Raw genomic sequence first — 25,681 nt, forward strand, 5'->3', positions numbered from 1 at the left:
GCGAACACCTTCTGTACTGCTGCGTGTTATAAACCCCTCCGGTGCACCTCTCAATGACAGGGGGGTACACGTGCTCACGTGAAGCCGATCCTCATGACGCTGTCTTTGAAAGTGCTTTGCCTGGAACAAAAGTAGGTATTCCCTCAAATTCCATCGGGGTATACCTGTTATCTAATTAGGTTCAACCCGGGCAATAAACTTAGAAAATCAAAAAATAATAATGACTTTAAGAAGTCCTTTCCCTCTGCGTTTCTTTATGTCCATTGTTTCTGTTTTGCAAAGCTGATTTCCCACTGGGGAAGATGGGAACATGAGGGAGATGGATTCTTGACGTATGTACCTTGAGAATAATGGTTCTGTGTATTCAGTGAGAACAAAATATAATAGTTAGTTATGTTAAGTGACAAGATGTGTTGCTAAATACACGGGAAGAGCAGGTTTGCAAAGAGCACATCATTTTTATTCAGTCCCATTTCAGCTCATCTGTCTTGCTGCTGCACTGCATTTGAGATCTCTGCAAAGTGATCCCGATGGAAAGTATTCGGATGGATGTTTAAATGTCCATCTAGCTCATACATACATTAGTTTAATGGCCACAAGACAGCAGAAGTATTTGTAAGAGATGAGGATTGTATAAAAACAGTAAATGTTGTGGCCATGAAGCTGTTCTCTCCTTGATATAGCTTCCAAGTATGTTTCTTGAAGTTCGCTAACCTTTTTGTTAAACTATAGTTAATATTCTCTTGTTTTCACCTTGCTTGGCCACTGAAGGATTTGAGTGGGGTTCCCCATGCTCCCCTTGCTTAGGGGTTTGCAGTTGTACAGGAACAGAGACTACAGCTCAGCTAATATAGCAAAAAAGGAGAAAATGTCCTGCGCTCAGCAAACCACCACCACTTCTTTCATGCCCCCAAGTGAAGGAGATTTAAAACCAGAGACCAGCAGTGCTAGGAGCACTGAGAGGAGGTAGAAGTACCCACAGCACGTCTAAGCCACCCTGGAGCTCACCCACCTTGGACCTGGTTCAGAGCAAATTATTGCCATGTGCTATATGTATTTCACAGTGTGCTGCGCTCTGTGACAGGCATTTAATGACAAAGCATGACTTACTTTGTAGAGCTAACTCTGGGAAATGTTCTGGGATAATGATGGCACATTCACTGTTTTCAAATTATTTAAAAATTATCACTGTTCTGATTTTTCACAGTTTTAGCATGCCAAAATCTCCTGGCTTGGATGAATGCATAGAGACGTGTATTATTCTGCTGCTGGAAGTTAAAATGAGAGTGATTTCAATAGGAAAAAATATCTATTGTCAATATAAGTTACTTCTTTGTTACAGAAACATAATATATCATTGAGAGGGAAGTTTCAATATGCCAAGGAAATGATGTATTAAACAAAATCTTAACATTGGTAAGTTTTGCAATATTGTCTTAGCTTTTTTAGTTTTCAGAAGGAGTCTGAGAAACTGAACATTTCCTACAGGGTTCAAGATACTGTATTATCTTCTTTAGAGTGAAAATCAGGGATTGTAATATTTGTTAAAGGTAGGTGAAGAGCCTTGTTCCTAGCCTTGTAGGTAAGAGCCTTCTCTCTGGCCTGCCCCAGATGGTTGCACTCAGTATTTGACTGCTGTAAGGATGTGATACCTGGAGATGGGTGCAGTGGTGACAGGCTGTGCTGGGACCAGCCTGTGTTCAGGAGCTGGTGGTGGCCATTTCACGTCCAAACAAGTGCTAAGTGGTAAATTTGCAAAGATTTGGAAGCTTCTCCTCTTGGGGTTCGCTTGGGATCACCATGGCCATGGCCAGGGGTGGATGTAAAATACTTGCTTGCAAGTGAGAAAGCATATGGAGAATGTGATTGAATTTTCCTGTCTGTTCTGGGGCTTCCTCCCTGTCACGAAACCAGATGTAATAGAAAATATTTTAAAATATTTTTGTGCAGATGGATTTGTACTCAAAGGAAATTGAGAGCATGATGGGAGTTAACATTACAGGAGAGAGCAGAAAGGAGCAATCTGAGTGCCTGAGGAAACTGCTGCTTTCCCTCGTCTCCTGTCACGAAATAGCTCCTTAAGTACTGCACTCCGAAATTGTCATCTGCTTGTTTTAACACAAAATGCCATCATGTAAAAATACCCCTTCTTCAGTCAAGGAGATACGAAAGCTAATGCTCTCAAAAGCTACAGCTTAAAGGGTTGAAGACATGAAAAAAAAAGAAAAAAGCATTGAGGGTTATAAGTCATAATATTATGACCTATGTTAAAGAGGGAATTATTTTTTTCATGTATAAATCAGTGCTGTAGGTGAGGCCTAGGGAAGCCAGCAAAGCTCGTTGCTGCTGAGTGCCTTCCCACCCGCCGCCCTGGTCCTCGTACTTTATCACGTCTAGAAATCCGGTCCTTTACGTAGGTGCCTAAATTTGAGTCAAGCTTTAGAGTCTGAAAACACCAGGGCCACGTCAGAGCCCAGGGCTGTGTTTATGGGGGTTTATTACTCATCCAGAAGACGTCCAGCCTGGTGTGGGGCTCAGATTTTCTTCCTGGCCTGCAGCAGGGAGTGGGAAGATGGAAGAGCGCGCCGGCGTCAGGCGTTTGTTCGGCATCTGCTTTTCCAGATGGCTCCACCGATGGCGGGGGGACCCAGAGTCATGGCGTGGAAAGCTTGGGAAGCCTCACGATGCTTGATACGTTACCACCTAACTACTCTGAGATGCCTCATCTCTAATTATTAGTCTGCTTACAGGTGATGATATTCTGATATGCAAGGAATTACAGCACTTTTTCTCTGTTACTTCATTTAGTTTCATGCAGAAAGCAGCTGTCAGTGTTTCTTCCCTAACCGAGGTAATACAGCAACTGCGTGTCCAAAGAAGTGGAGCATCGAGAGCAAACAAATGTCGTCTTAGGCACAGAGCCTAAGTTTCTGGTAGTTTCTGTTTCCATCAGATAAATGGTGCTTGGTTTTGGTTTAGTCACTTCGCGTGCTGCGGTGGGAGCTTGCATCCCCTGCAGCATCTCTTCCACAAATTGGTTTGCGAAAGCTTTAGAGGTTGGAAGTAGCCAAAGTGGAACATAAAATTAAAGCTCCCTAAAGATGCAGTAAAACTCAAAATATAATCCAGATGGAAACCTGTTCAATGCATGTACTTCTGTATACGGCACATTCCCAGCTTTGAGATTTTGGTGTGCTCTCACCAAAAAAGTGCATTCTAAAGATGTCATCATATATGCTGTTGACATAAAATAGATAAAAACTCTCCCACTAATTAATTGCAAGCTAAGTCAGTACTAAGACCCCTTGGAGATTGTTTTGAAGAACGTGGCACTTGGTATTCACAAACCAGCTGCTGTTGTTGATTCATTATGTTATTTTCTGTTGGAAACTTTTCAGAAACATTCGCTGGGAGGTTGCAGGATCGAGTATCAGCAAGCTGATTTTCCTTTTTTTCCCCCCCCCTTTGTTTAGTTTCCTCTCTTTTTTGTACAGGCTCTTTCTGACTCTCCCACTTTACCCACACCAGTCTGGTACATCGTTGGTGGCTCACTGGGCTGCGGTACGATGTAAGAGCTGGGTCCTGCATGTCGATGCACGCTCTGCAGCGCAGAAGGTGATGCCCCGCGCATCGCTCTGTGTCCGGTGCATGCTCTTCCCTGTGCGGTGGCCAGCAACAGTGGGCAGAGAGGTTTGGGGGTTTCTGCGAGGGAAAAGCCTGCGCTCTGGTCTGAAGGCAAATGCCGTCTCTCGGATTTAGCCCCCTTTAAGTGAATGGTTTTGCTTTGAAACGCCTCCTCTTCCATGTTAAGTTGCTTGGCTTGAGTCTTACCCGTTAGAAAATACGGTTTTATTTACGGGAAGAGGGGAAGGAAGGTGTTGGTGAGAAAGATGGAGGTGATGTATCTGTTTCGAAAAGATGAATCGTCCTGGGGGGAACTTTATTTTTGCATTTGTGGAGGAGAGATTCAGGGTATATTGATAGCATCGCTCCAGAAACTGCAGTTTCCTGCTGCCAAATGACTTTTAATGATACCGCTTTTGGAAAGCATAAAGTGCGTGTGCCATCTCCCGCCTGTATTTACCCAGAGCTCTGTAGACCGAGTTCAACGTGAGTGTAAGACAACGTGAGGGAGCCCATCATTCACGTTCAGCACCTCTTAAACACCCATCGCACAGGTGTAGGGACTGCACCAGCTGCAGAGCAGGGGAAAAAACAGCCCTGAAGAGTTGAGTTGACAATTAAACAGTCATCTGGATTGGCAAGAGATTTCGGTGAGCCTGTCCCTAATGAATACATACCTATAATTATGCTTGCTACTTTCTGCTGTCCAACACTCGGCTTATTTAGCTTTGTATTCCTGCGAGGTCTTTGGCATATGCATTTTGCAGAAGAGTGTGTGAGATCCAGGTCAGATTTTGGAGCCAGTAGTTTCCTGGCACACCAAATTACCTGCAGGTTTCAAGTCAGCTTACAGCAGGTGTAGCTTATTATTTGGTGAATAGAATTCCAAAATTCAAGAAAAATAGATTATCCTAAAATTATGTTTGATGAGCTAATTATTTTGAATAGATGTGTATGTTTTGTGATTGCATTTCTTAATTAAGTATATTTTTCAGTATTACATGGAGAACGCTGGTATTTAATGTAAGGGTTGGCAAAGTAATGTTCCTGGAGCTCTTGGGTCAGTCCTTGGGCAGCCTATTTAAGAGAAAGAAGGAAATTTGAATTGCAAATCAGTATTTCATCATTATGAATCAGTGTGGCCAGAAAGAAGGAATGAATGAAAAGCTTCTGCGTGGCTGAGTAGTTGGTTTGGTGCACAAGCAATTGCATCCTTTCCAAATCAATAGATAGCTTTGTACTCCGCAAAGCAGCCTGTGGCAGCGGCACGTGACAAAAAACCCCAACAATATAAACATTTGCGAAAGGGTCGATACTGCTCTGCAAAAGAGCTAATAAAATACCGGGGAGCAGCATTGGAGAAGTTAGTTTCTGAGTGGTTTTCATGCTTTTTGATTATAAGCTAGGGTGTTTGCATGTTATCCTGATTATTCCACTATTAACAACGAGGAGGAAGACAAAATATTCCTCTAAATATATTTAGTATTTTATTTATTTATCTGGGGTGAAAACCCCATTATACTCTTGCATTAGGATAGGGTCTTTAACCTGGAAAGAGGCAGCATCGAATGTGCATATTTTTACAAATATGCTGTGCTTCTGGTTTGTCTCAAGATATCCAAAATATGAGCTGATTTTTTTCAGGCTGCTGTATCTGTGCCTTTCGAGGACAGAGAACATTCCTGAGCCTTCGCAGCGACCTGCTGTTGATTGAGGGAATAAAGGTAACGAAGTGCTGAAGGGCCTGGAGTGTTTCAAGCCAGCACGATACCAGGCCAGCTGTGCAATGGCTGCATTATGTAACTTTTCTGAAAGACATGGAAAAAATGTTACGTGCTGGTTGTCTAGCAAATGGTTTTGAAGAGTCTGTGCAATTTTTCACAAAATATTTGAAGTTTCCCTGGTGGAGCATCGGTGTTGGGGCTGCAAGGATGGACCGATGGGACTAGGACTCATCATCAGTAGGGCTTGCAAAGCCATTTTGTCCTCTAATTAATAAACATATTAAATATGTAGATGTGGCACCCAATGGATAAAGACCAAAATGAACAATCTGATGATTTTTTGAAGTGTGTAGGAGTAGGAGGCAGGGCACTCAGCGGTGCTTAGACCCAGAAGCGAGGTAGAAGTGGGTTCTGATCATAGCCCTGGGAGTTATATTCATTTATGTCATGTTGATACTGCAATTGCTAGTCTTTCATTTGGGTCTTCAGTGGAGGATAATTATTCAACTGTCTGAGAAGCTATAGGAGAAAAAAATGGGAGAATGACTTATTATTCTTCCCACCTGGCCACCATTTGATTACTGCCATGTTCCCTGCAATTATCCACATCAAGTTCAGGATGCTCGATGAAGGGAAAGGTTGGAAGCGTGAAGAGAGATACCATACAAATGGAAGCAGGGAGAGAAAATGCGGAATCTCAGTGGGGTAGGACAGAAAAGAAGCAATAGTGCACAAAAACGTTTGTTACCAAATTAGCAGTGAATTAATTTTATCTTGTTCGCCAAGAATAGTGTTGAAGGCCAACGTGGCAGACTTTCTATTCATGAGGGACATGCTGATGTTTTTTCCCAAGCATGGGGGGTGGAGAGCACAGCCATTTTAAACCTCGTAATATTTTAATGTACCAGCCTGGGAGCTGGGGAAAAGCTCAAAGGGCAGAATCATGTAGGACAAGAGGAGGACATTAAAAAGGAATTTCTTTGAGTCACATGAAATCGTGAGAGTTTTCAACTTGTTGGATGCGGATTGGATGAGAAGCCAGCGGAGTGATGGGTGGGAGGTTTTTGGGGGTGACACTGGTTTGTTTCTTCCCAAGCCCACGATGTTGGCACATCCAGTGGGAATGGCCCAGAGGCTTGGGTTAAGTTCATTATGTGAGCTGAATTTCTCTTATTTGACAGCAAATTAAATTTCAGCCTGCCCCATGGGGGGAGTTGCTTAATTTAACTCTCACACACAGTGTTTTTCATTTATGAAAACCATATGAGGTATATCAGTGGGTTTGTGATGCTGGGTTTTGCTGGCCTGACTGTAAGTGCCAAGCGTGTATAGAAGAAGCCTGTGATGCTGCGCTTTACTTCACAGAAGAAATGGAGGGCACAGTGATCTAGAATTCTCGCATCATTAAGAAATGCCTGAAATGTCTTCTGAGCTGAGTTTTCAACTATGTCCAAACCAACATGCATTTCCAGCATAAGAAACATCACTTTTGAAAAAGTAAATTCCCTTTTCGAAGGCAGTAACAGCAGAATTGATGTCTCTGCTGGCTGCATGTAAAAATGGCCATTTGTACAACTACCTGTTGTACCAGTAGTACAATCTGCAGGCTGGAGTTGAAGATGTGCGTGTGTCTGTGTATCTGTATATTTATCTCCATCCGTGTATGTTTGTGGGCCTTTTTCATATCCAAGATGCATAATTCTGTGGTCTACACTGATCTGAAAGCAAAATTACTCACCACTGCGTGTAAAACTGGCTCCTTTCAAAACAAATTGGCGGAAGAGGAGATGCAGCAAAGCAAATGAGAGGCGCAAACTGTTTGCGTATTGATTATCCATACTCTGTCTTTACAGGTACGCTCACTTTTTTATTATACTTTTAAGTTGCCCCTACATTTTTATAAAATGTTTTTTAATGTCAGTTGAATAAAATATGATTTCATGTTTCACCTAACAGTTACAGAAGAGGAGCAGGTAGTTCTTCCAGTCTGGGTTTTTGCTTAGCTTTGACTGTGTTGGTGCAAACTGTTGAGTTGTGACTTAGTATGTAACGACATTGCCAGTCTACCCAGTCCTGTGTATTTTGAAATTGGATTTGAGGTCTTAATTAATAAAACAGTTACTCATTCCCCTTTCCAGTTTGGACTTACAACGCATGGGCAGGGTGGTCTGGCAGGCTTCAGGTCTCGGCATAGGGACGAGACTCCTCGAGCCGTGGGGTGCCATCCCCTGCTCAGTGCCCCAGGCTGCTGGGCTCCCATCTTGCTGCTTTGGGTACCCTCCTCTCTGTGGGTAGGGAACATTCTGCATCACTTATGACTCTGATGAAATGTAAAGCCCATTTATACATCACCTATAGAAAGCCCATTTAGACATGTTTGCTTATGCGTTTGATTTCAGCTGATGATAAAATCCCTTGCTTGCGGTTGTCAAGGTGAAATGTCTCGAGACTTCACTGGGAGAAAAAAAATCCAGTAAACGGAAAATTTGCTTGTACCTAACTGTGCATTTCTTGACATTGAACTTCTTGTTTCCCAAACAGACGGAAGCGCAGCATACCCTCCAGCCTCATTAGCGTAACCCCCTTCCTTGCCCCCGCGTCGGGGTGGGCGGAGATGCTCCCTGGGCAGGGACGCGTGGGCAGATCCCCTTTTCAGCGTTCCCAAACCATCACACTGTTGCTGCTGGAAGCGCTTTATATTCTCCTTTATTTAACCAGCCCTCCCTTTGTCCCTAGATCCCCTCCCCGGCTCTGCGTCCCCAGCGCCGATGCCGGCGGAGGTGCAGCCTCGCCGAGCGCCAGCGGCAGCCCCGGTGCGGCTGTGGGTGCGTGGTGGGGGGCTGGCAGCCAAACCCCGGGCTGCTCTGCTGCAGAAAGCCCTTTTTTCGGGAGCTGCTCCCCGCACGGCTCCGTGGCGGCTGTCTTCCCACCACCCACCCCCTGACGTCTCGATGCACCAGGGAGCTGTGCTGGGTTTGATGTTTAGCGGCGGGATTTAGATGTAAATCTTGTAAAATTCCATTTTATGCAGAGACACGCAAATCTGCTCTCGCTCAAAGGCTCTGGGTGAAGTTGCAGCTGCGGACGTAGCTGCTGGGAGGATTTTCCTGCAGGCAGAGCACCTCTCCAGCCAGGGGGAGGGAGGGCTGGAGAGGCAGCTAGGGATGCCGTCCAGAAACACAGACCCATCCCTGAGTGACAGCAGTAACGCAGAGCACGCCCGTGTTTGTGCAGAATGACCCCTTGCAGGGAGCTTGCAACCCTCTGAAAGCTTTGCCGTTTCTTCTAGTTTGGTGGGATGGATAAGCCAGGCCTTTTGCTGTAGAGGCGTGCTCCCTCCTGCCTGTAACCCCTAACCTGGACAGGGACCTGGGTCCTCCTCGTAGCTGCCTGCACCCCGTCACCCCGGGAATGTCATCCCTCACGTCCGTGGTGCGGAGCGGGTTACGCAGGAGGGACCTGGGAGCGGAGTTTCTGCAGCGTCCGAAAACTTTGATTCGTCTGTGAAGGCAGTGAATGAACGAGGGATATGACCTGGAAAGGATAAACAGGAAAATGGGGATGTTTCTCCAGCTTGGAAAAGGCTTGCTTTTTTTTCGCCCCCTGTCTCAGGATCACTGGAAGGGATTATACAAATGAGAGCAGGAAACTGCAGTCAGGGCTTTGCCAGAAATAGATTTTTTTTCTTCTTCTTCTTCTGATATAAATGAAGAAATATGGGAGTCCGTAGAGGCTGTTCCACATGCACCCTCACATTTTGATTGCCAAGTCATTTGCATTCGTATATAAAGTGACATCCACCCTGCAATGGGAGTTGACATGTAATCACAAAGAATAAAAACTCCTGGAAACATCTACGTGCCACTGATACAACTTCAGAAAAGAAGTTTGGAACAAGTGGAAAATGTACTGAATATTTTCGGACCAGTAGAAGACAAGTATCATCTTGGAAGATGTTAAATATTAATTTTTTACCTAATCGCCGTCATTCGTGGATTTGGTAAGTATTACTTGGTTTTGTCCGGATCAGAGCAGTTCTGGTGGGCAAAAGAGCTTGAAAGTGTGCGATTTTACATTTGCAAAAAGCAGCTGCTGAACGGAAGCATTGATAAGGATATGCGTGTTCCCCAAGCTGTAAGATTGTCACGGTGCTTGCTGAATATTTTCTTTTCCTCTGTCTTTCCTGATCAGATTTTGATCTCACAACGCACCCTCACAATGCCTAGTAATTGGGGGGGTGTGAAGAGGATGGAGAATTTTCTATTGTGCTTAATTATTTTTGTTATAAGATGTGTACGAACATACATTTTCATTTTAAAAAGTAATGAGTCACTAAAATGTCTTTCCACTTGGGTGACTTCATGGTGTTACCTCTGTACCTTCTCAAGTCTGTTGTCAACTACTCTTGCATTTTAATAAGCAGATGGAGCTGCCGCTGCTGCCTCTGCTCTAATCTGGTCGTGTTAGGGCAGAGGGAGATGTGAGGGAAACTTCAGAGGCATGTCCCGCAGGTTTGTGTTTGATAGACTGCACCGAAATGGGTTTCCTTTTTATAGGTAAAGGTCCGCGGTTGGAGTTAAGGTATGAGGTCATTGGGTAGTGTGATATATATGGACTTACAGTTGCAGATATTCTCTGTAGTCTATACAGCATCTTGTAAGAATACAAAAAATAGAGAGAATTTTACATTCTAGAACTTCAAATACTGTATTCTGTAGTCTTACCTATACACATAGATATTCTGGTCTTACATAGAATTTATTCTATGTAATCTTATTATTGCTTATAATCGTTTAACTGTGGCTCCCTCTGCATTAGGCTCCGAGACGAACCTATAGCTTAGTATTTGTATATATTAATAAAAATATCAAGGCTCTGAGCGTTTAAATGGTGCTGTAAAGATACACAGTTAGCTTTCCTTCTCCAGAGCACAGAGTCTGCTCATCAAGAAGGGCCGTGTGTGGTGTTTCAGGGACAGGAGAATGGAAAGGTAAATATTTAGAGAAGAGGAAAAATGCATTATTGTATTATCGGAAGACCTCTGGTTAAAGCAAACGTTAAGAAAGGAAGAAACGGGGCCCCTAGAAACAAGGAGGCAGCAAGAAGGGGAAGGAGGGAGGGTCCCACCGGTTGCTTGAGTTCTCCGTGCGAGGTGCTGTGTGTGCTCCCTTCCCGAGGACAGGTTCACGTCGGTGAGAGGTTTTCTTAATTAAAAAAACCAACAGCGTCTGTCATTACATTGCATAAACATTAGGGCTGTGTCTTCCGCACTCAGAGAGGCGTGGATGAATCTATCAATAGCTGAGATGAGAAGTACTGCTCTGTGGGGTGGGATGGACGGCGAGGTTGTTCCCCTTCCCGCCGCCGGCTGCGCCGGCCCGGAGGAGCCACGGCGGTGGCACGGCGCTGCCCAGACACCCCCCGTCCTTCTGCCGGACAGACCTGGTGGCCCGTGTCACCTCGCCGGTTCACACGGCTGCTGTGTGCTGGGGAGGCCAAAGGGTGTTGGTAGCGCGTGTCCCTACCCGGCCGAAGCGGTCCAGCACGTGCTGTTCGGGTGGCTGTGCTGGCCACCTTGCTGTTCTCGCTCTCTTTGACTCCTGTATTCACTCCCCAAGCAGATGTAATGCTTGCAGAAGAATAAGGACCATGTAATCAAGGTGTCAGATGTACAACTGCTGTGCAACGCGTCACACAGTCTCATAGTTTCAGACAAGCACGTTACCGGCATCCGGCATCTTTGTACCAAAATACTTCAGCTTTCCTTTCTCCGTACGTGCCCATTTGTCTGCAGCGGTAGAGGAGAGTTCAGATGTGCTATCCAGGCGTGCGTGTTGAAGATCCTAGCAGGATCTCGACAAGCAGCGGCCACGGGAGCGTCAAAATCTGCATAACATTGCCCCTGCAAAACTTTTTTTGTGTGCGAGCAAGCTCCGAAGGCACCCGGCCATGGGGGATGTGGTCCGGTGCCGGCAGATCAGGCCGGGCGAGCTCAGGAAGGAAGATGTGCCTTTGCTGCCAGCACTCAGCGACGTGCCAGATCTGAAGGACGGAGATAAGTGAGGAACCATGCGGCTGCGCCTGACGCAGCAGCAGGTGTTGCTGTGCATTAGCAGAGCCCGTATTAGACCTATCTTGGAATTATTACCATGGCTTCCCCTTGACGTTTTGGCAGGGGGAGTTGTTGGTTGAATTTTACAAGTTCCTCTTGAGAAGAAACCCTAGTAGTTTAAGACAGAGGAATATTGGATCAGGAGGAAAGGGGTGGGAAGTGTTAATCGATTTGCCAGAATTGCAAATGCAGTGAAGAGGAGAGACTGTGTGCATTAGTTAGGGACGGTGCTAACGCCTGTGCAGAGCAGAGGGTGTTACGGAAAAAAGTGTTTCAGTCGCAGAAAGGAGAAATACATTGCTGTAGTTGCAAGAGCAACGTAAGTAATTGTAGCTCTAGGAAGTGTAGAACTGACATAAATGCTCAGCGGGACCGTAATCCTAAGAGGGAGGGTTGTCAGAGATGGGTCCTGCAGACAAGTGGGGCCATCGGAGCCGATTTGATCAATCAGCAGAGTTTCATGTAATTTAAAACTGTACAGCTCAAAGGGAGCCCTGTCAGTATATTGATTTACAAAGGAGGGGATAGGGGTTATCCTGTAAGAATCCACGTAACCTGTGCACAGGTGGAAATAAAGTATATTCTAGTTACAGCTTCAGACTGAATCTTGCTAATCATGACCTTTGTAACTGCCGGGTTGTGTGTTCAGAGCATGCATCGGGGATGAGATTTGTTGATTACTGTTAGCCATTTGCACTGTATCTTCAGGCATTTTGTTCCTCTTTTATGCATTCTTGGTCCTTTTCTGAGCTTCCCTTTCCTCTGTCCCATCATGCATAAGCAAACTCTTTAACTAAACTTTAAAAAAAAAAAAGTATTGTAGAGGTTGGTGGAAGCGTAACTGTTCGCTAGCCGGAACTATCCAAAATGTATTAATTAAAATAAACAAATCAACCAAGTAACCATTCACTGACAGGTGGGTATGTGAGTAAACGAACAACTGCTCCATATTGCAAAGGGCTCGTTAAAACCAGAAGCTAACGATGCGTTTCAGAGAAGCTGTTTAAACAGTGCAGCCTGGGGCCAGCCCGCATGGCCTTTAGGTTTGGAGCACTGAGTTCTCCACCAAGTTCAAGAGAGGAGCTGGTGGTTCCCATCCATGCGTGGACGATACGGGGCATCAGTCGCTGCTGCTTTCGGGGGGGAGAGGGGAGGGCTTTGCGCTGTGCTGAGGGGTGCTCTGGCTGGACTGGGGCTTTGGAAGGTGTTGTTCTGGGGAAATGGGAAATAGTTGACTGCAGTTGGGAGTACACTAGCCTATCTGTTCTTGTAAATGCACGGTGGAGAAATGGGAAACTTCATGGTCAGCGTTTGTTCATAGGGACGTTTTAAAACTCAGGTCTGTCCCCTGCACAAGTGATGGAGAGACTGAACGGCAGCTGCATTGTGTCGATCAATAGAATCATAGAAGGATTTGGGTTGGAAGGGGCCTTAAAGATCATCTAGTTCCAACCCCCCTGCCGTGGGCAGGGACACCTTCCACTAGACCAGGTTGCTCAAAGCTCTGTCCAACCTGGCCTTGATGGAGGAGCAGAAACTCTGTCAAGAGACGATGGAGCGGTGGAATGAAACCCCAGGTCTCTGCTTCTGGCTGGGAACACTGGGAGTTCCTCGAGGTGCTCCACAGCCCGCAGATAACTGCAGTCAGAGTGGCAGGTGCTCTTGGCATATCTTTGTATCAGTACCGAAACGTAAACGTATTTATCATAGGGGTGATAACCACGGGGTGCAAACCAGCCGTCCTGACACTAACTCTTTCAACTCACTTGGTTCAAGCTGAGATGTTTGCAGTTGGATATGAGGCTGGAAGTGTTTTTCATGTTGTGGTACCATCTATACTGACTATGATTTTTAAACTGAGTTTTGAAGTACTCAGGTTTTGGTCTGGGAGTTAATCCTCTCCAATATCGTGGGTAAAAATCTGCTCTACCTTCAAGTTTTCTTGTTTTTGTGGGGCTTAGCTGTAACTTTAGATGTACTTAAAACATTTTGGTTGTCTTCATGTATTAATTCCATAGCCTTCTATAAATAGGTAGTATCTTCAACAAAGGAACGATTTATATGCAGAGGGTAGGTTTGAGAGACATAACTCTAACTCAGAAATCTGTAGGCACAATTTAGAAAGAGAAGGCCAAATATTTCTCTTGTGCTCACAAATGGCTGTAGGAAGCATAAAGAATACACTGTTGAAATGTGTCTGCAGCGAAGACAATGCCTGGCTGAAACGGGATTTTTAACAATAAAATAATGGGGATTTAATTGGGTCTGAGCAATGCAGCGTTTGCTTTCACTGTTTGAAAAGCTGGTTACGGAGGGATTCTGGTGGAGGAATGGTGCTTGGTATTTAGTGACCTTTCCCTTTTCCCTTTTCTTCGTGCTGTATGTTTTCAAGTTGTTTCTGGCTATATTTTCATGCTGGTCTTGCAAGGCAGAAGATAAGAGTTAGAGCATTTGAGGCTGCTCTTGTTGTATTTACATTATCATATTTACATTAATTATCTTAACTTCCAGTGAAATAATCTATGTAACTTTATTTGGATGGGAAACTCTTTTTAGCCAAGTTCATGTATATCTATCTTACGTACATGAAGTTATTTTTCCAGTCTTTTCCTTCTCCTTGTTGACTTGTCTAAGATGCAGAGGTCTAAGTCCTTGATGCAACCACCCCATGCTGTGTGGGTCCCATCGACAGATCGGGGTGAGCCTGGATGGAGGAGCTGCCCTGGTAGCTCAGTAGATGCTATTCCCCAGCCTGGCTTCGGTGCGTCTGCAGTGAATACCCTTTAATTTAGGTGGCATCCAGGGATGACCAGGAAGCCACATGCCAACTTTCTCATATGAGTCCAGGTTCTCCCTGAATGATTTTAGAGGGGAAGGCAGTGGTCTTCATCCTAATGAAGGGGGATGCCATTGGGTGCTCTACTGGCTTGCAAAGGTCTGCTGATTAGCTTCCCTGCTCTTCAACCTCTGAGCATGCTTCTGCGTCTCTGATTTTTATACTTCCCTCATCACCGGTGTGCATAAGCTTGAGAGATTAGTTTTAATTGTGCTACAGAGAGCTAAGATAATTTTAGTTTTTTCTACATGATCCGCCCCACTTCCCCGCTATTGCAGCCGCATCCTGAGACCTTGTCCTGGCCACCACCACGTTTCCACCGCTGATACCTGTTCTTCCCAGCATCTCCCCATCGCGTGCTCTGTGGTGGCTTAGGAGATGCTGTCTGGCTCTTCAGACAAGTGCTGTGCAGAGCGGTCCTGTGCCATACCGTGCTCGTGCAGCTGGATTTAATGTCTCAGACAAGAAGGGCTGGATGAATTGGGACAATTCCTTGATAAACCGAAGGTGCCGCGAGATGAGTACGTGTGGCTTCACAGCATGCAGCAGTAATTCATCGGATCAAGCGGTATCACGGGTTGATTTCTTGCTGAGCTTGTTTTCATGTTTAACAGTTAGGTTGATAGAATTAACACATTTTCATTTGCTTTCCTTAAAAAAAAGCTAAAAAAGATAAACTTCTATTGAAGGCTTGCAGTCATTTTCTTTTCCAGAATTTATAGTGAGAGCTACATAAAAAAGCAACAGAACCGTACAAGTAATGGGGGGGGGGGGGGGGAATATATCCTGTTAAATGATTATTAAATCCCTTTATATGCCAAGCAACACTTTTGTTACTTTGGAATTTTATTTTTTCTTCCAAAAAAATGAAACTTCCAGAATTTAGTGGAGAGCTTTAGCGCTTCAATACGCTCGCCATCTGCAGTTTTTAATACCATTTTCATTGTCAATTGTACTGAACAAAAAAATTATTCTCCAAGTAATGGGGAGCGTTTGCCGTTGTAAAGGCTGAAGCAGCTCTGCTTTGGTGCAGTGCCAGGGGTGCGTGATTGATCGTATCTGTCTGAGCTGTCACCCTGCGAGGAGCAGCAGACCCGCGCAGGCTGGGTGCGGTGCCGCTGTCTCGCAGAGCTCTAATTTCGCTGGCCCATTGACGTCACTGGGAGGTTTCAAACCAGCCCGGTATGTCTAGTAAACTTGCACATAAATGAAATAATGAAAAACCAGAAAGGCTGATTGCTAGCGCAGCAGTCGTGGGCGGATCGGGCTGCTGGGTTTTCTTTGAGCATCAGGGATCCTTCTCTTTTTAAGAATATATTTTTTTAACCTTTTTGTACCTAAACGTAAAGAATGGCTTTTAAGAAAGCAGCAGCATCATTACAAAATGATTCTAAAGATGCAAATAAAGGCTTTGCGGTAAGAGAGTCACGTTTCTGAGAAGTCTCTGCCTGCCGTGTCCTCAGGCCAGTGTCGGACGTGGGCTGTGTGAATATGGATGTGTGAGCTCTCATACCAGAACAATATTGACTTACAGGGATGCATCACTGGTAGCTAATTCACAAGAATAAAAATGAGGTTTCTTCTCTCGGAACACCTTTCCTGTTTCATTCTTTTTTCACACCCTTTATTTAGTTGGTATTTTAATAAAGAAAACTACAATTATAAGAAGCATTGAGGATCATCTGTGATAAATTGAACAAAGGCTATAAAATGCTGAGAAAGGGGAGGCTGGAGGGGGGGCTGCAGGAGAAGACCTGCTGCTGCTTACCTGCTACACACAGCCTAGTCTGCCCAAAACTGCTTATTATGAATAGTGCCATCACGTAGCATTTTAATAATTTTGCCGGGTGTCTGCAGAAACGAGCTGTAGTTCCGTGAGGTCTGTGATGCTCCTGCTATGTCAGGTAGATCAGCTGAAATGAAGCATAGCTCATTAGAACATTGCCTTGCTGAGAAATACCGGCACCTCCGCTCAGATGGATGCTCTCTGTTCTTCCGGAGTTAACCAAACAGCTTTTTTTACTGTAGTTCAGACAGTTTAGAATGTAATTTTACAACACTCATAAAAAATAAACATGCTGTCGACATTGTTATATTATGCGGAACGGCATCTTTTTGTGTTCTGCGTTACAAGCTTCAGGATCTTTCTTTTGTATATGGTTGCCCTCAAATTTATGAAGCAAAGATGGCTCACTGCGAACCGGAGGGTGACCAGTGCATGGTTCGAGACGGCAGCCAGACGCTGACATAAATCTGCCATAATCCAGAGTTTCCCAGGACAGAACCAGTGGAAATAGGAGTTGGATAATGATGACAGGTTTGGTTTTGCAATGTGGGGAGAAAGGTTTTTAATCACACCTTATTTCCTTTAAAAAGTCCTTCTGAGGAATCTCATCTACATGAGGAATAAATACCATTAATTACAAATCTGTGTTACTCAGTGCTGACCAGGATGTAAGCAATGACAGGACCGCGTATGGGAAAATACTTTGTTTAGTTCTCAGGGTTAAATTTAGGCTGAGCTTTGGACCGGGGGAGCAGAGGGCAGTGCCCAGCATCCGTCCGTCTTGCTCTGGGCATTGTGTTGGTAAGGGTGCTCCTACACAGGGTGTGCCTGGCTTTATTCTGTGCAGAAGCAACTTGAGCAGAAGTAACTGGAGGGGAATGTCGCATGGCCCCTGGAATAGCGTTTTCATTTTTGCCATCAGCAAAGGGGACAAATTGTAGGAGACCGGTTCATTGGTAATGTGGAGCTATTCTCAGGATGGCAGAACTGTAAATTACAAGCTATGGGAGGGTGTGTTTAAAGAAAAAACCTCACTTGACTTCTAGAATTCTTTGTATATAACAAACCCCAGGTCAGTAGGAACCCAAAATTTCACTCATTCCTTTTGCAGGATCCAGATTTCAAGCCCGTTTTTCATTGTGTTGTTCACTGTAACAGCTAACTGCCCAGAGATTGCCTTACATGCCAGTAAGTTTGTAGCTAAAAGAAATCTTTATCCCAGTTATTAACCTCTGTAAAAGAGGTTTATGAAGGAAATCCCAATAAAGCTTTAGAAACAAGAATCTGCATTCCTAAGCCTGCTAAGATACAAGAGTGGAAAAAGCCCCAGAACTTCTTAGAAACGCTGAGACCCATTTTTGCATTCCCTGCTGCCAGGGCCGATGCCGGTGCCGTGCCATGCCATGGCACAGGGAGCAGCGGCCCACATGCTCAGCATCGCTGCAGCAATATTCCCGCAGCGAGAGCCCAAAGCAGCCTGGGTCAAGACCCTGCCGTGTGCGTGGGCTATAATAGTCCTTAGTTATATTGCCACCTATTTCTTAACTGAGTCTCTCACTTTGTTTGCTTTATGACAGCGTCTGATTCCCCGGCTGACCGGCTGGGTGCTGCGGGCAGCGAGCAGGCAGGAGCTGCCTGGCTCCCACCTGGGGCTCCTGTGCCTGTCGCCTTTGGGACTGCTTAACAGACGAGTGCTAAAATGCTCCAATTAGTGCGTGTGTGCTAAGATTTGCTTTCAAAAGACCATCAGTGAGTCAACTGTGTTTGTCTCGGGGAAAGGCTGATCCCTGACTAACACTGGTTGGGCACTCTTGCCAAGTTTAAAATTAAACCTTTAAAGCAATAGCCTGAAACGGAAAAGAAAGGAGAAGAATCAAACCCAGCAACCTCCAGCCAGCTTCTGTCAGACCATTTGTTATTGCGGGCAGAACATGTTTTCCATAATTTTATTCTTGAAAACAGCTCAATAGTTTTTGCAGGAACTTTCCAGGCAGATTTCATCCCGAGCAAGTCAAGCTTGGCGAGGCTGCAGCATCACGCTGAACACTGGTTTTTGCAATGGGAAGTTTTCAGCAGTTTTTGCTGTGTGCCTCCCTCTGAGGTATTTATACCTACTGTGCGTAAGTGCTAACTCCAAATAAAGTTTAAGAGTTAATGTAAGCAGTAACAACAAAAAAATTAAACTAGCTAATTCTATACTGGTTAACATAATTCTGAAACTATAAAAACTCTCATGATTCCTCTCTTCTGATGGAAGACTTCCCGTATTTCCTTTTTCTTTCTGTTTATGTGTTTGCCTGGATTATGTATCAGCATGAAACTTGTGTTTGTAATACAAGTGTCAGATGTGGACTTTGGTATTAAGAAGATTCCCTTCAGCCTCCCCCTTTGCTTTCCAGAGAGCTGCTGGACCACGCACAGCATCTGCGACAGGGAGCGGGGGGGGCCTCTGTTAAATGCCACATGCTGTGCCCCCAGATTTGCTGTTCAATGTGAAGGAGTGATGCTAAGGTTTTCTTTAGGAGCTAGTCCCTGAAAGCTAGAGGACTTGTGCACCTGACATCTATTCATACGTTTTCCTGGATGAAGGCATTAGGTGTAGGTCTGCTAGTGAAACGACAGTGAATTGAATTAATCCAAAGGGCCCGATTCCATTATAAAATATTTTTAGAAGCCATGGATAAAACATGATGGGTCGATAATATAAACTACTGGAATGAATGCATCATTTGATGATTTAAGTAACACAGTTTTGGGATAGGAATATAGAAAAAGCAGAGGACTGGAAAAAGCAAATACAGTGTGTGTTTGTAAAAATGCACAGGTAGTAGTCTAGACAATTGCTTCCACAGGATTAAAATCTGTCATCGTTAAAAGCCTATTAAAAGCAGATTTGCCACATTTAAAGGAGCATATATTGTATTGCCTACACTGGCTCAGAAGCTCTTTTGATTTCAATGGTTTGGCCCACTTTCAAAAGCACAAGCATGAGCAAAACACAGCATATGTGATTGGTGGGTTTGTTTATAGAACTAAGAGAATTAGGAGAGGAACTGAATTTGATAGACAGTATATATTTGGCTTTTAGGCGAGCATGAAATACAACTTTGAGTATTCAAGTTGACTCCCGTAAGGGGAGAGCTATAATATGCCCAGAAAATGGGCTGTTAGCTAAAGATGTGAGTGGGTGGTCCAGGGAGCATCAGGAAGATCCTACAAGGACAGGCTGCTTCAGGGAGCCTGTTATTACCTAGCCTGGAGGAATTAGCATCTGCAGAAAAATGAGCAGAACTCTTGTTGGCTAAAGGCTGAAAAAACCTCAAATAAATACATGGTTTCCTGCATGTTAGTCAAAGAGAAGGAGAGGGAGCTGGGAAGGGTGGATAGCAGCATGGTGGTCCTCTGGGTAGGCTGGCAGGAAAGGCGAAATGAGGATGAACTGAAAGATGCTGAGAATAACACAAGAAATAAGCTGGTAGTCACCGTGCAGCCTGGAAAAGACCGTTTGGCACAGCAGACTCGATATCTAGGGCAGCGGCTGACGTATTTCCAAGGAAGTCACAGCAGTTATTAGGAGTTCAGGGTTTAAAGCAGCAAACGAGGCAGATTTAGGACGAGGCAGCAGTGGAGTGTGCTGCGGGGTGACCTGCAGGAGCGGGACGGACAAGGTGCTTCGTGTTGCTGCCCACTGATTCAACCGACTTCGTGATCTCAGAGAACCTTGAACCTAGTTTGAAAACCCCATATGTGTCATTTCAGTGGTTTTTTTGCGTTTTCCACCCTGGTTCCAAGAACACGAGCAAGCTGCTTTACCTGGGAGCTTTTTGGGAAGGAGCTTGCGCTGCAAGTGAGATGAGCGTGGGGGTGCTGGACGTGGGGCAGGCAGAGCCTTTCTCTTGGGGGGGGACAGAGGAGAGGACGGGGACGCGTCCCCACCGCGATGGGGAGGGACTTGCTCATGCTCGTGAGAACGTGTAAGTGGGAGCCTGCTCAAAAGCAAACGTTGTACATCTGGATGCTGCTTCCATTAACTCGCTGGTGCATGATTGCTGCAAAGACAAGTAAAGATTTTCTGTAATTTTGTGTGCTTGTTTGGAGGACGGAATAGGAGTTGTCTTAAGAAACCAAAAGAAGATAAAAACAGCTAACATCCTAAGAGGAAAGCCTGAAGAATTAGTGGCTGGCAAAATCTGAAGGTGCAGTTCATGTAAAAAAGATAGAAGCAAGTACCTTGAGGTGGTAGCGTGTTGGTAATGTTTTCTTGTACGCTGAGTACCGGATGTTGCTTGGAGATTGAAAAAACAAGTGTTTTCACTTGTAATACATACTAGATCATTTAAAAATGCACAAGGAGAGGGTTTTATTCAGCCAAAAAGTAAACTTTGGGTGTTCCTAATGTTCTTTCCAGTAAATGTGTTGTGAAGGTAAAGGATCCAGGCATACTTAGGCATGTGCATAAATACCAGAAGGTGAAAAAATAGAACATGTTTGGAAATGAGGTTGTGAAGTTGGGTGGGGGAAGTCCTGTCTTAGTCCTGTCATACTGTCAGTCTCTTACATGGCGTACGTGGGGAACTGCCCTACAGTTCCCAAAGACTTCTGGTATTCACTGAAAATGGCAAACCAGCCACACTTAGGTGTGGTACCTAAGCACAGATAGGGCCTCTATGATGTAATTAGGTATTTATTAGAGGAAACTGTTGGTGTTTCTAGCAGGTTTCTTGGAGGGTAATAGAGTAGTCTAATAGCAGGACATTTCTAATGTTTCATTTGTTATGCATTTTGAATTAAGCTCTATCAAACTGATACACCATTCCACTTTAGCTGGCAAGGCACATATATTTTAATCAGATGATCTCTTTCTTTTTGATAAACTGCCTCAGATACCTGTACTTGTTCCCTTATGTTTCTGTAAATCCATGTGTATTTTTCTCTCAAGGTGGCATGTTTTAGTTACTGTGTGTAAGAGGGCTATCCTATGCTGGCAGAACGAGAAGGGTATGATAGGAAATTGTTACCTGAAAACCCATGCAGTCAGTATATGCAGATGCTAATTCTGTCTGATGGAGAGCAGATACCTTCAGGTTTGGTATCTAAAATTCACTGCATTCAAGTAAAATATTTAACAGCTTTTGTTTTTATGATATGACCACATGAATCCTGAAACCCCAAATCTGTTTCATTTAATAGTAAGTCCCTCATGGCTAATTTTGTATGCAGTACACAGAGGAGCATGACTATTCTGGGATATGATCCCAGTAACAGTGGTGAGTCATCAGCCACAGCAACAGTAATGATATGAGGATCTATTTATTACTGCTCTTCTAAGCTGTGAGTTCTTCTAAGCAGTGAGTTCATCTAGAAATTATGTAATTATTCCTCCTGGATGATTTCTCTTATTGGTTTGTAATTACAAAATATTCTCAGAACACTTCTGTATTTTAAAATTAAGTCCTCAGAATGACTTAATGCGAGAAGAACTAAGATTAAATCTTACCTTGTTTATATTCATTTTATTTGACTTTATCAATAATACAGCTTTCTAGACGTTGTTGCACAAACTTCACCTTTTTTTGCAAAACTGTTTACCGCATCATTCACTGTTTCCTAAGTTTGTAAACAAATACTTGGGGTGGAATCATCTGGTCTTGGAAATGGGTAGGAGGGGAAATTCCACGTAGGAGTCCGTGGCTCATTGTTTCTTGGGTGGGAGAAGGGCTGAATCTGTAGCTGTTGGAGGAGTTGTCCTCATCGCCCCCGAACTACCGGCTCTCCCCGGAGAGGGATGAGGAGATCCAAAAGCTTTTAGGGAGCGTGTGCTGCCACTCAAGTCCTCCCCCAGTTGGTACTTGTTTTCATAAACAGCCTTCCTTGCCAAGTGCTGGTCTGTGCGTGTTTACCCCAAAAAAAAGCAGCACCACTACTCTGCAAAAGTGAGAGGCAGGTTGTTGGCAAGAACTTTTTCCTAAAAAAAAAGGAAAATGGGTGTTAAGCCCTCTCAGAGGCCCCTGGCACGACCTGGGTGTCGTGGGAGCCTCGCATGGAGAGCGCGGGGATGCTGCTGGCCCCAGACGCAGCCCTTGGACCTGGTCTGGAGCTCTTGGGCAGCATTCCCAGCCTGGTGCACCCCTTTCTAGCAGTGTGCGAACACTGATTTGTCTTGCTGTTTTACACCAACTTGCACCCTGCTTCTACAGTTCCTTTTTAGATATATGCAGTATTTGTTTCTGTGTTCTGCATTGCCAGAAATCATGGGGGAACCCCGTACCTATTCTGGAAGGTGACCTCCTTAAGGTCTCAGGCCATCAAAGCATTGCTGTGCCTAGATGTTCCCATATCCTGGGTGCAGGATACCCCGGTTTACCCTTTCAGATGGCTCCTTCATCTCCTACCTGCACATGCCAACACAGCTGTATTGAATTTCTAGGGACTGTACAAACAGGGCTCACGCTTACCCCCACAAAGACGTGATTCAGCAGTGCATCAGATATCATCATTTACACCAGCAGAGGAAATCATCACGAAAAATATATTGAGAATTAAAATTTCAGGTATTTTTTTCAGACTAATCCTTCTCCGCTAGCTGTGGGTCTGCTGTACTCATCTCTGCATGGGCCAGCTCACCCCGGTGACTTCAGCAGCTCAGGAGGGCTGCTGAGCCCTCCTGGTGCCACACATCATGATGCTCTCCAGCCCTCAGCACCAAGGAGTCTGAAATCCTTCCCTGGTGACACTCTTGGGGAACATATCTGGAATTGTTAACGAGCATCAAGAGAACAGCTATCCTTAGCTTTCTGGACAAGAGGAGCCACGTGCCATCTACTGGAACTGGACCTATTTCTACAGAATACCTGGCTTGTTTCTGGTCACATCAGCCAGAGCCTGTTAGCAATGACTTTAGGGGAAAGGAAACTAAGACATCAGAATTCACTTGGGTAACGTTCTGATTCCCTGCCGTGTTTCTAAGCCTGAATCCTTGTGCTTCACTTGCGGCTCTTGAGCACCAGGGAAATTGCCCCGATGTTATCATACATTGGTGCATAGGGTACAGCATCAGAGTCAGAAGATCTTGATCCCTGCACTGTTCGTCATATTCCCACCACTGTTTCTGCCCACCTGAAATGTTGAGGTACGCTTGTTTATTTGTAGGTAGGTGACAAGTTTGTCCATGGAAAGTTGCCTATTTTTTTTTGTCTTTGCCTAGAGCTGAAAAGAGAAAAAAAAGCCTTCTGATAGACTTCAAAGCAGCCCATGTTCTTGTTGGTACCTATGGGAACAGAAGATGCTTTCATGTTTGTCCCCAGTTGAAATCCCGTTGTGAGCTGAGCCACAGCATATCCAAGAAGTTCATTTTGGTGTGTAGACAGGGACCTTCCCAACCAAAATTTTACTGGCAGTTTTGTCACCCACCGGAGCAGATCCGGGGCATTTTGGCGTAACCTGACCAGAGACAAGATGGAGCATGAAGCAGTTTCCCTGTAGAGTTGGTGTATTTGGTACTGAATATATTTGGCAGTGATTCAAAGGCTGCAGATTAAAAAAACAAAGAAATAAACCTGTTGTATCTTGCCACGAGTGTTGTGGGGAGCCGGAGGCAGCAGGTCTGCTGGGTGCCAACAGGGCACCAAGTCAATAAGCCTGCAGAATTTGGCCCCAAAATTCCCCTTTGACGCAACGGCAGAAGGAGCCGTGATGCAGCTCTCTGCTAATGAGAGAAACCTGCTCTCCCTTCAGCTGTTGCCTAATAATTTCCCAGATGTTTGCAATTTTCATATAAACATATCATAAAATAATTAATCTCAGAGAAGCAAGGCTGCAGCCCTCGGTGGGTGTCCGGGGAAGTCACTTTCATTCCGCCGCCCATTCCACTCGGCTGCTGGTGCAGGCGATGGAGCTGGCGTCGGCTGCGCCGGCACTACGGCACGTGAGGACGGCAGGTCCTCCGCTGTGATGCTTAATGGAAATGTGCGCCTGCTCCTTGGCATCCAGAAAAGCTTAAAGCGGAGGAATACGGGTCTGTTAAACTGCAGTGTGTGCATTGCCGAATTGCTTGCTCCTGAGAGGCTCGACTCTTTGGGTTTTCTGAGGAGTTAGATAAATATTTCTTAGATTTAATCTCTATTTAGAAAGAGAAAAAAAGTGATGTCCTTCTATTTATAATCTATTCCTTAGACCTGTACTATAAACTCAACACGGCCTGAGTATTTCAGAAGTTGTACAAAGGGCAAGCTAGCAAGGCTCTTGAAAAGCTCTATATCACATTTTATTGTTCAGTTATCTTTCGTAAGTCTATTATTTTTACCTTGATCATATATAATTTTGTTTTAATCTTTATTATATGCTGTATTTTGACATTTCTGTTCAATTTTCATCACTTCCTTAACATAGGAATAGATGTTTAAAGATGGTTTAGCAATTAGTTTGGAAGGAGAAGTTAATTAAAAATACGAAGGCAGTGGTGAAATGGGTCTGTCTTAGGTACATCATTCCCAGTTCTAATGGGTGTTTCTAATTAGACAACTTCTTTTTTTTTTTCCAGTTCAAGTAAACGCAGTAGATTTCTGTCTTAAAGCATTCAAAGTGGTGCCATATATGACATGGTGAGGTGTAAGCTGGAGGTATGGATTGCAAGAAGAGCTGTAAGGTGGATAAGGAATGAGCTGCAGGGGAAATGCAGTGAAATTGGTGGTACGGCAAGGACAGCTCGTAGGCTGGAGGAAGCTAGCAATGGGGTTTCTCAGGGATAAATCCTATGTCTGCTCTTCTGAAGTATTTTCATTGCTATGTTTGTGTTGATTCCATCTTTTGATCTTCTGTACACCCTCTGTTGCACGTTGTGGTACAGCACTGGAAGGATTGCCTGGCCTTGGTGAAGTTCAGCAGTATGGAGCGTAATGTCTTGTATGTAGGGATTAATGAGAAAAGCTTCAGCTATATGCTGAAAACTCATTAGCTGCAAACAGCTGAGGAGGAGAGTCAGCGTGCTGACGCGGGGGGGATAATTGCAAGCCGTGAGCCCAGCGAGTGGCTGTGGTCCAGCCAAGATGCTGGTGGTGAGACCTCGTGGTGGAGCAATGCCCGCTGGTGTGCAGCACCCCGGGGCATCTCTGCTGGAACAGCTGGGCAGGTGTGCTCAAAATTTGAAGAAACCAAGTATTCGGGAGAAAGCTTGGTAAGTTTATGGAGGAGATTGTCTGGTGTAGAGCCTGCGGTAGCGGAGGACTGGACACAGGGACCCACAAAGTTTCTTCCAGATTTCTGGACCTGCCGTGTAATTGCTCCCATGCTATTATGTGGGACAGGGTGTTGGCTTGGGTGGGAGTGATTTAAATACTGGGTGAGGTGAACTTCCCACTGAAGTGCTGCAGTCTGTCCCAGTCCTGATGGTCTCAGAGTTCCCAGCTCTTGGTCTTTCGGGAGCCATCCCGGATGCAAGCCCCTTACCCAATGTACGGAGTCCAGCTGTGGGATCAATGGCTCGGTGTCACCTGCTCGCCTGTGACCCTGCAGTGGGCCAGCTCAGCTCAATAAACCCGTGGAAAACTTGCATTGCTTTGCCTCGGGTGAGCGTTGTCCCAGATGGGAGCAGCGTGGGGGGA

General features: G+C 44.9%; 1 protein-coding gene across 4 annotated transcripts in view; it reads left to right on the forward strand.

Moving 5' to 3' along the window:
• Positions 1-25,681, forward strand: part of PDE4B (phosphodiesterase 4B) — a 221,099-nt gene that overhangs the window by 116,535 nt on the left and 78,883 nt on the right. Inside the window, exon 1 of one of the 4 annotated variants that reach the window (XM_052800446.1) lies at positions 8,496-9,348. The exons of the other annotated variants lie outside the window; for them this stretch is intronic. Within the exon in view, the coding sequence (XP_052656406.1) occupies positions 9,302-9,348 (47 nt within the window). The 5' untranslated portion in view covers positions 8,496-9,301. Of the gene's footprint in view, positions 1-8,495; positions 9,349-25,681 lie in introns of those variants that run through there. 4 annotated transcript variants of the gene reach the window in all.

The sequence above is a fragment of the Harpia harpyja genome, chromosome 11, assembly GCF_026419915.1.
Source record: "Harpia harpyja isolate bHarHar1 chromosome 11, bHarHar1 primary haplotype, whole genome shotgun sequence".
NCBI lineage: Eukaryota > Metazoa > Chordata > Aves > Accipitriformes > Accipitridae > Harpia > Harpia harpyja.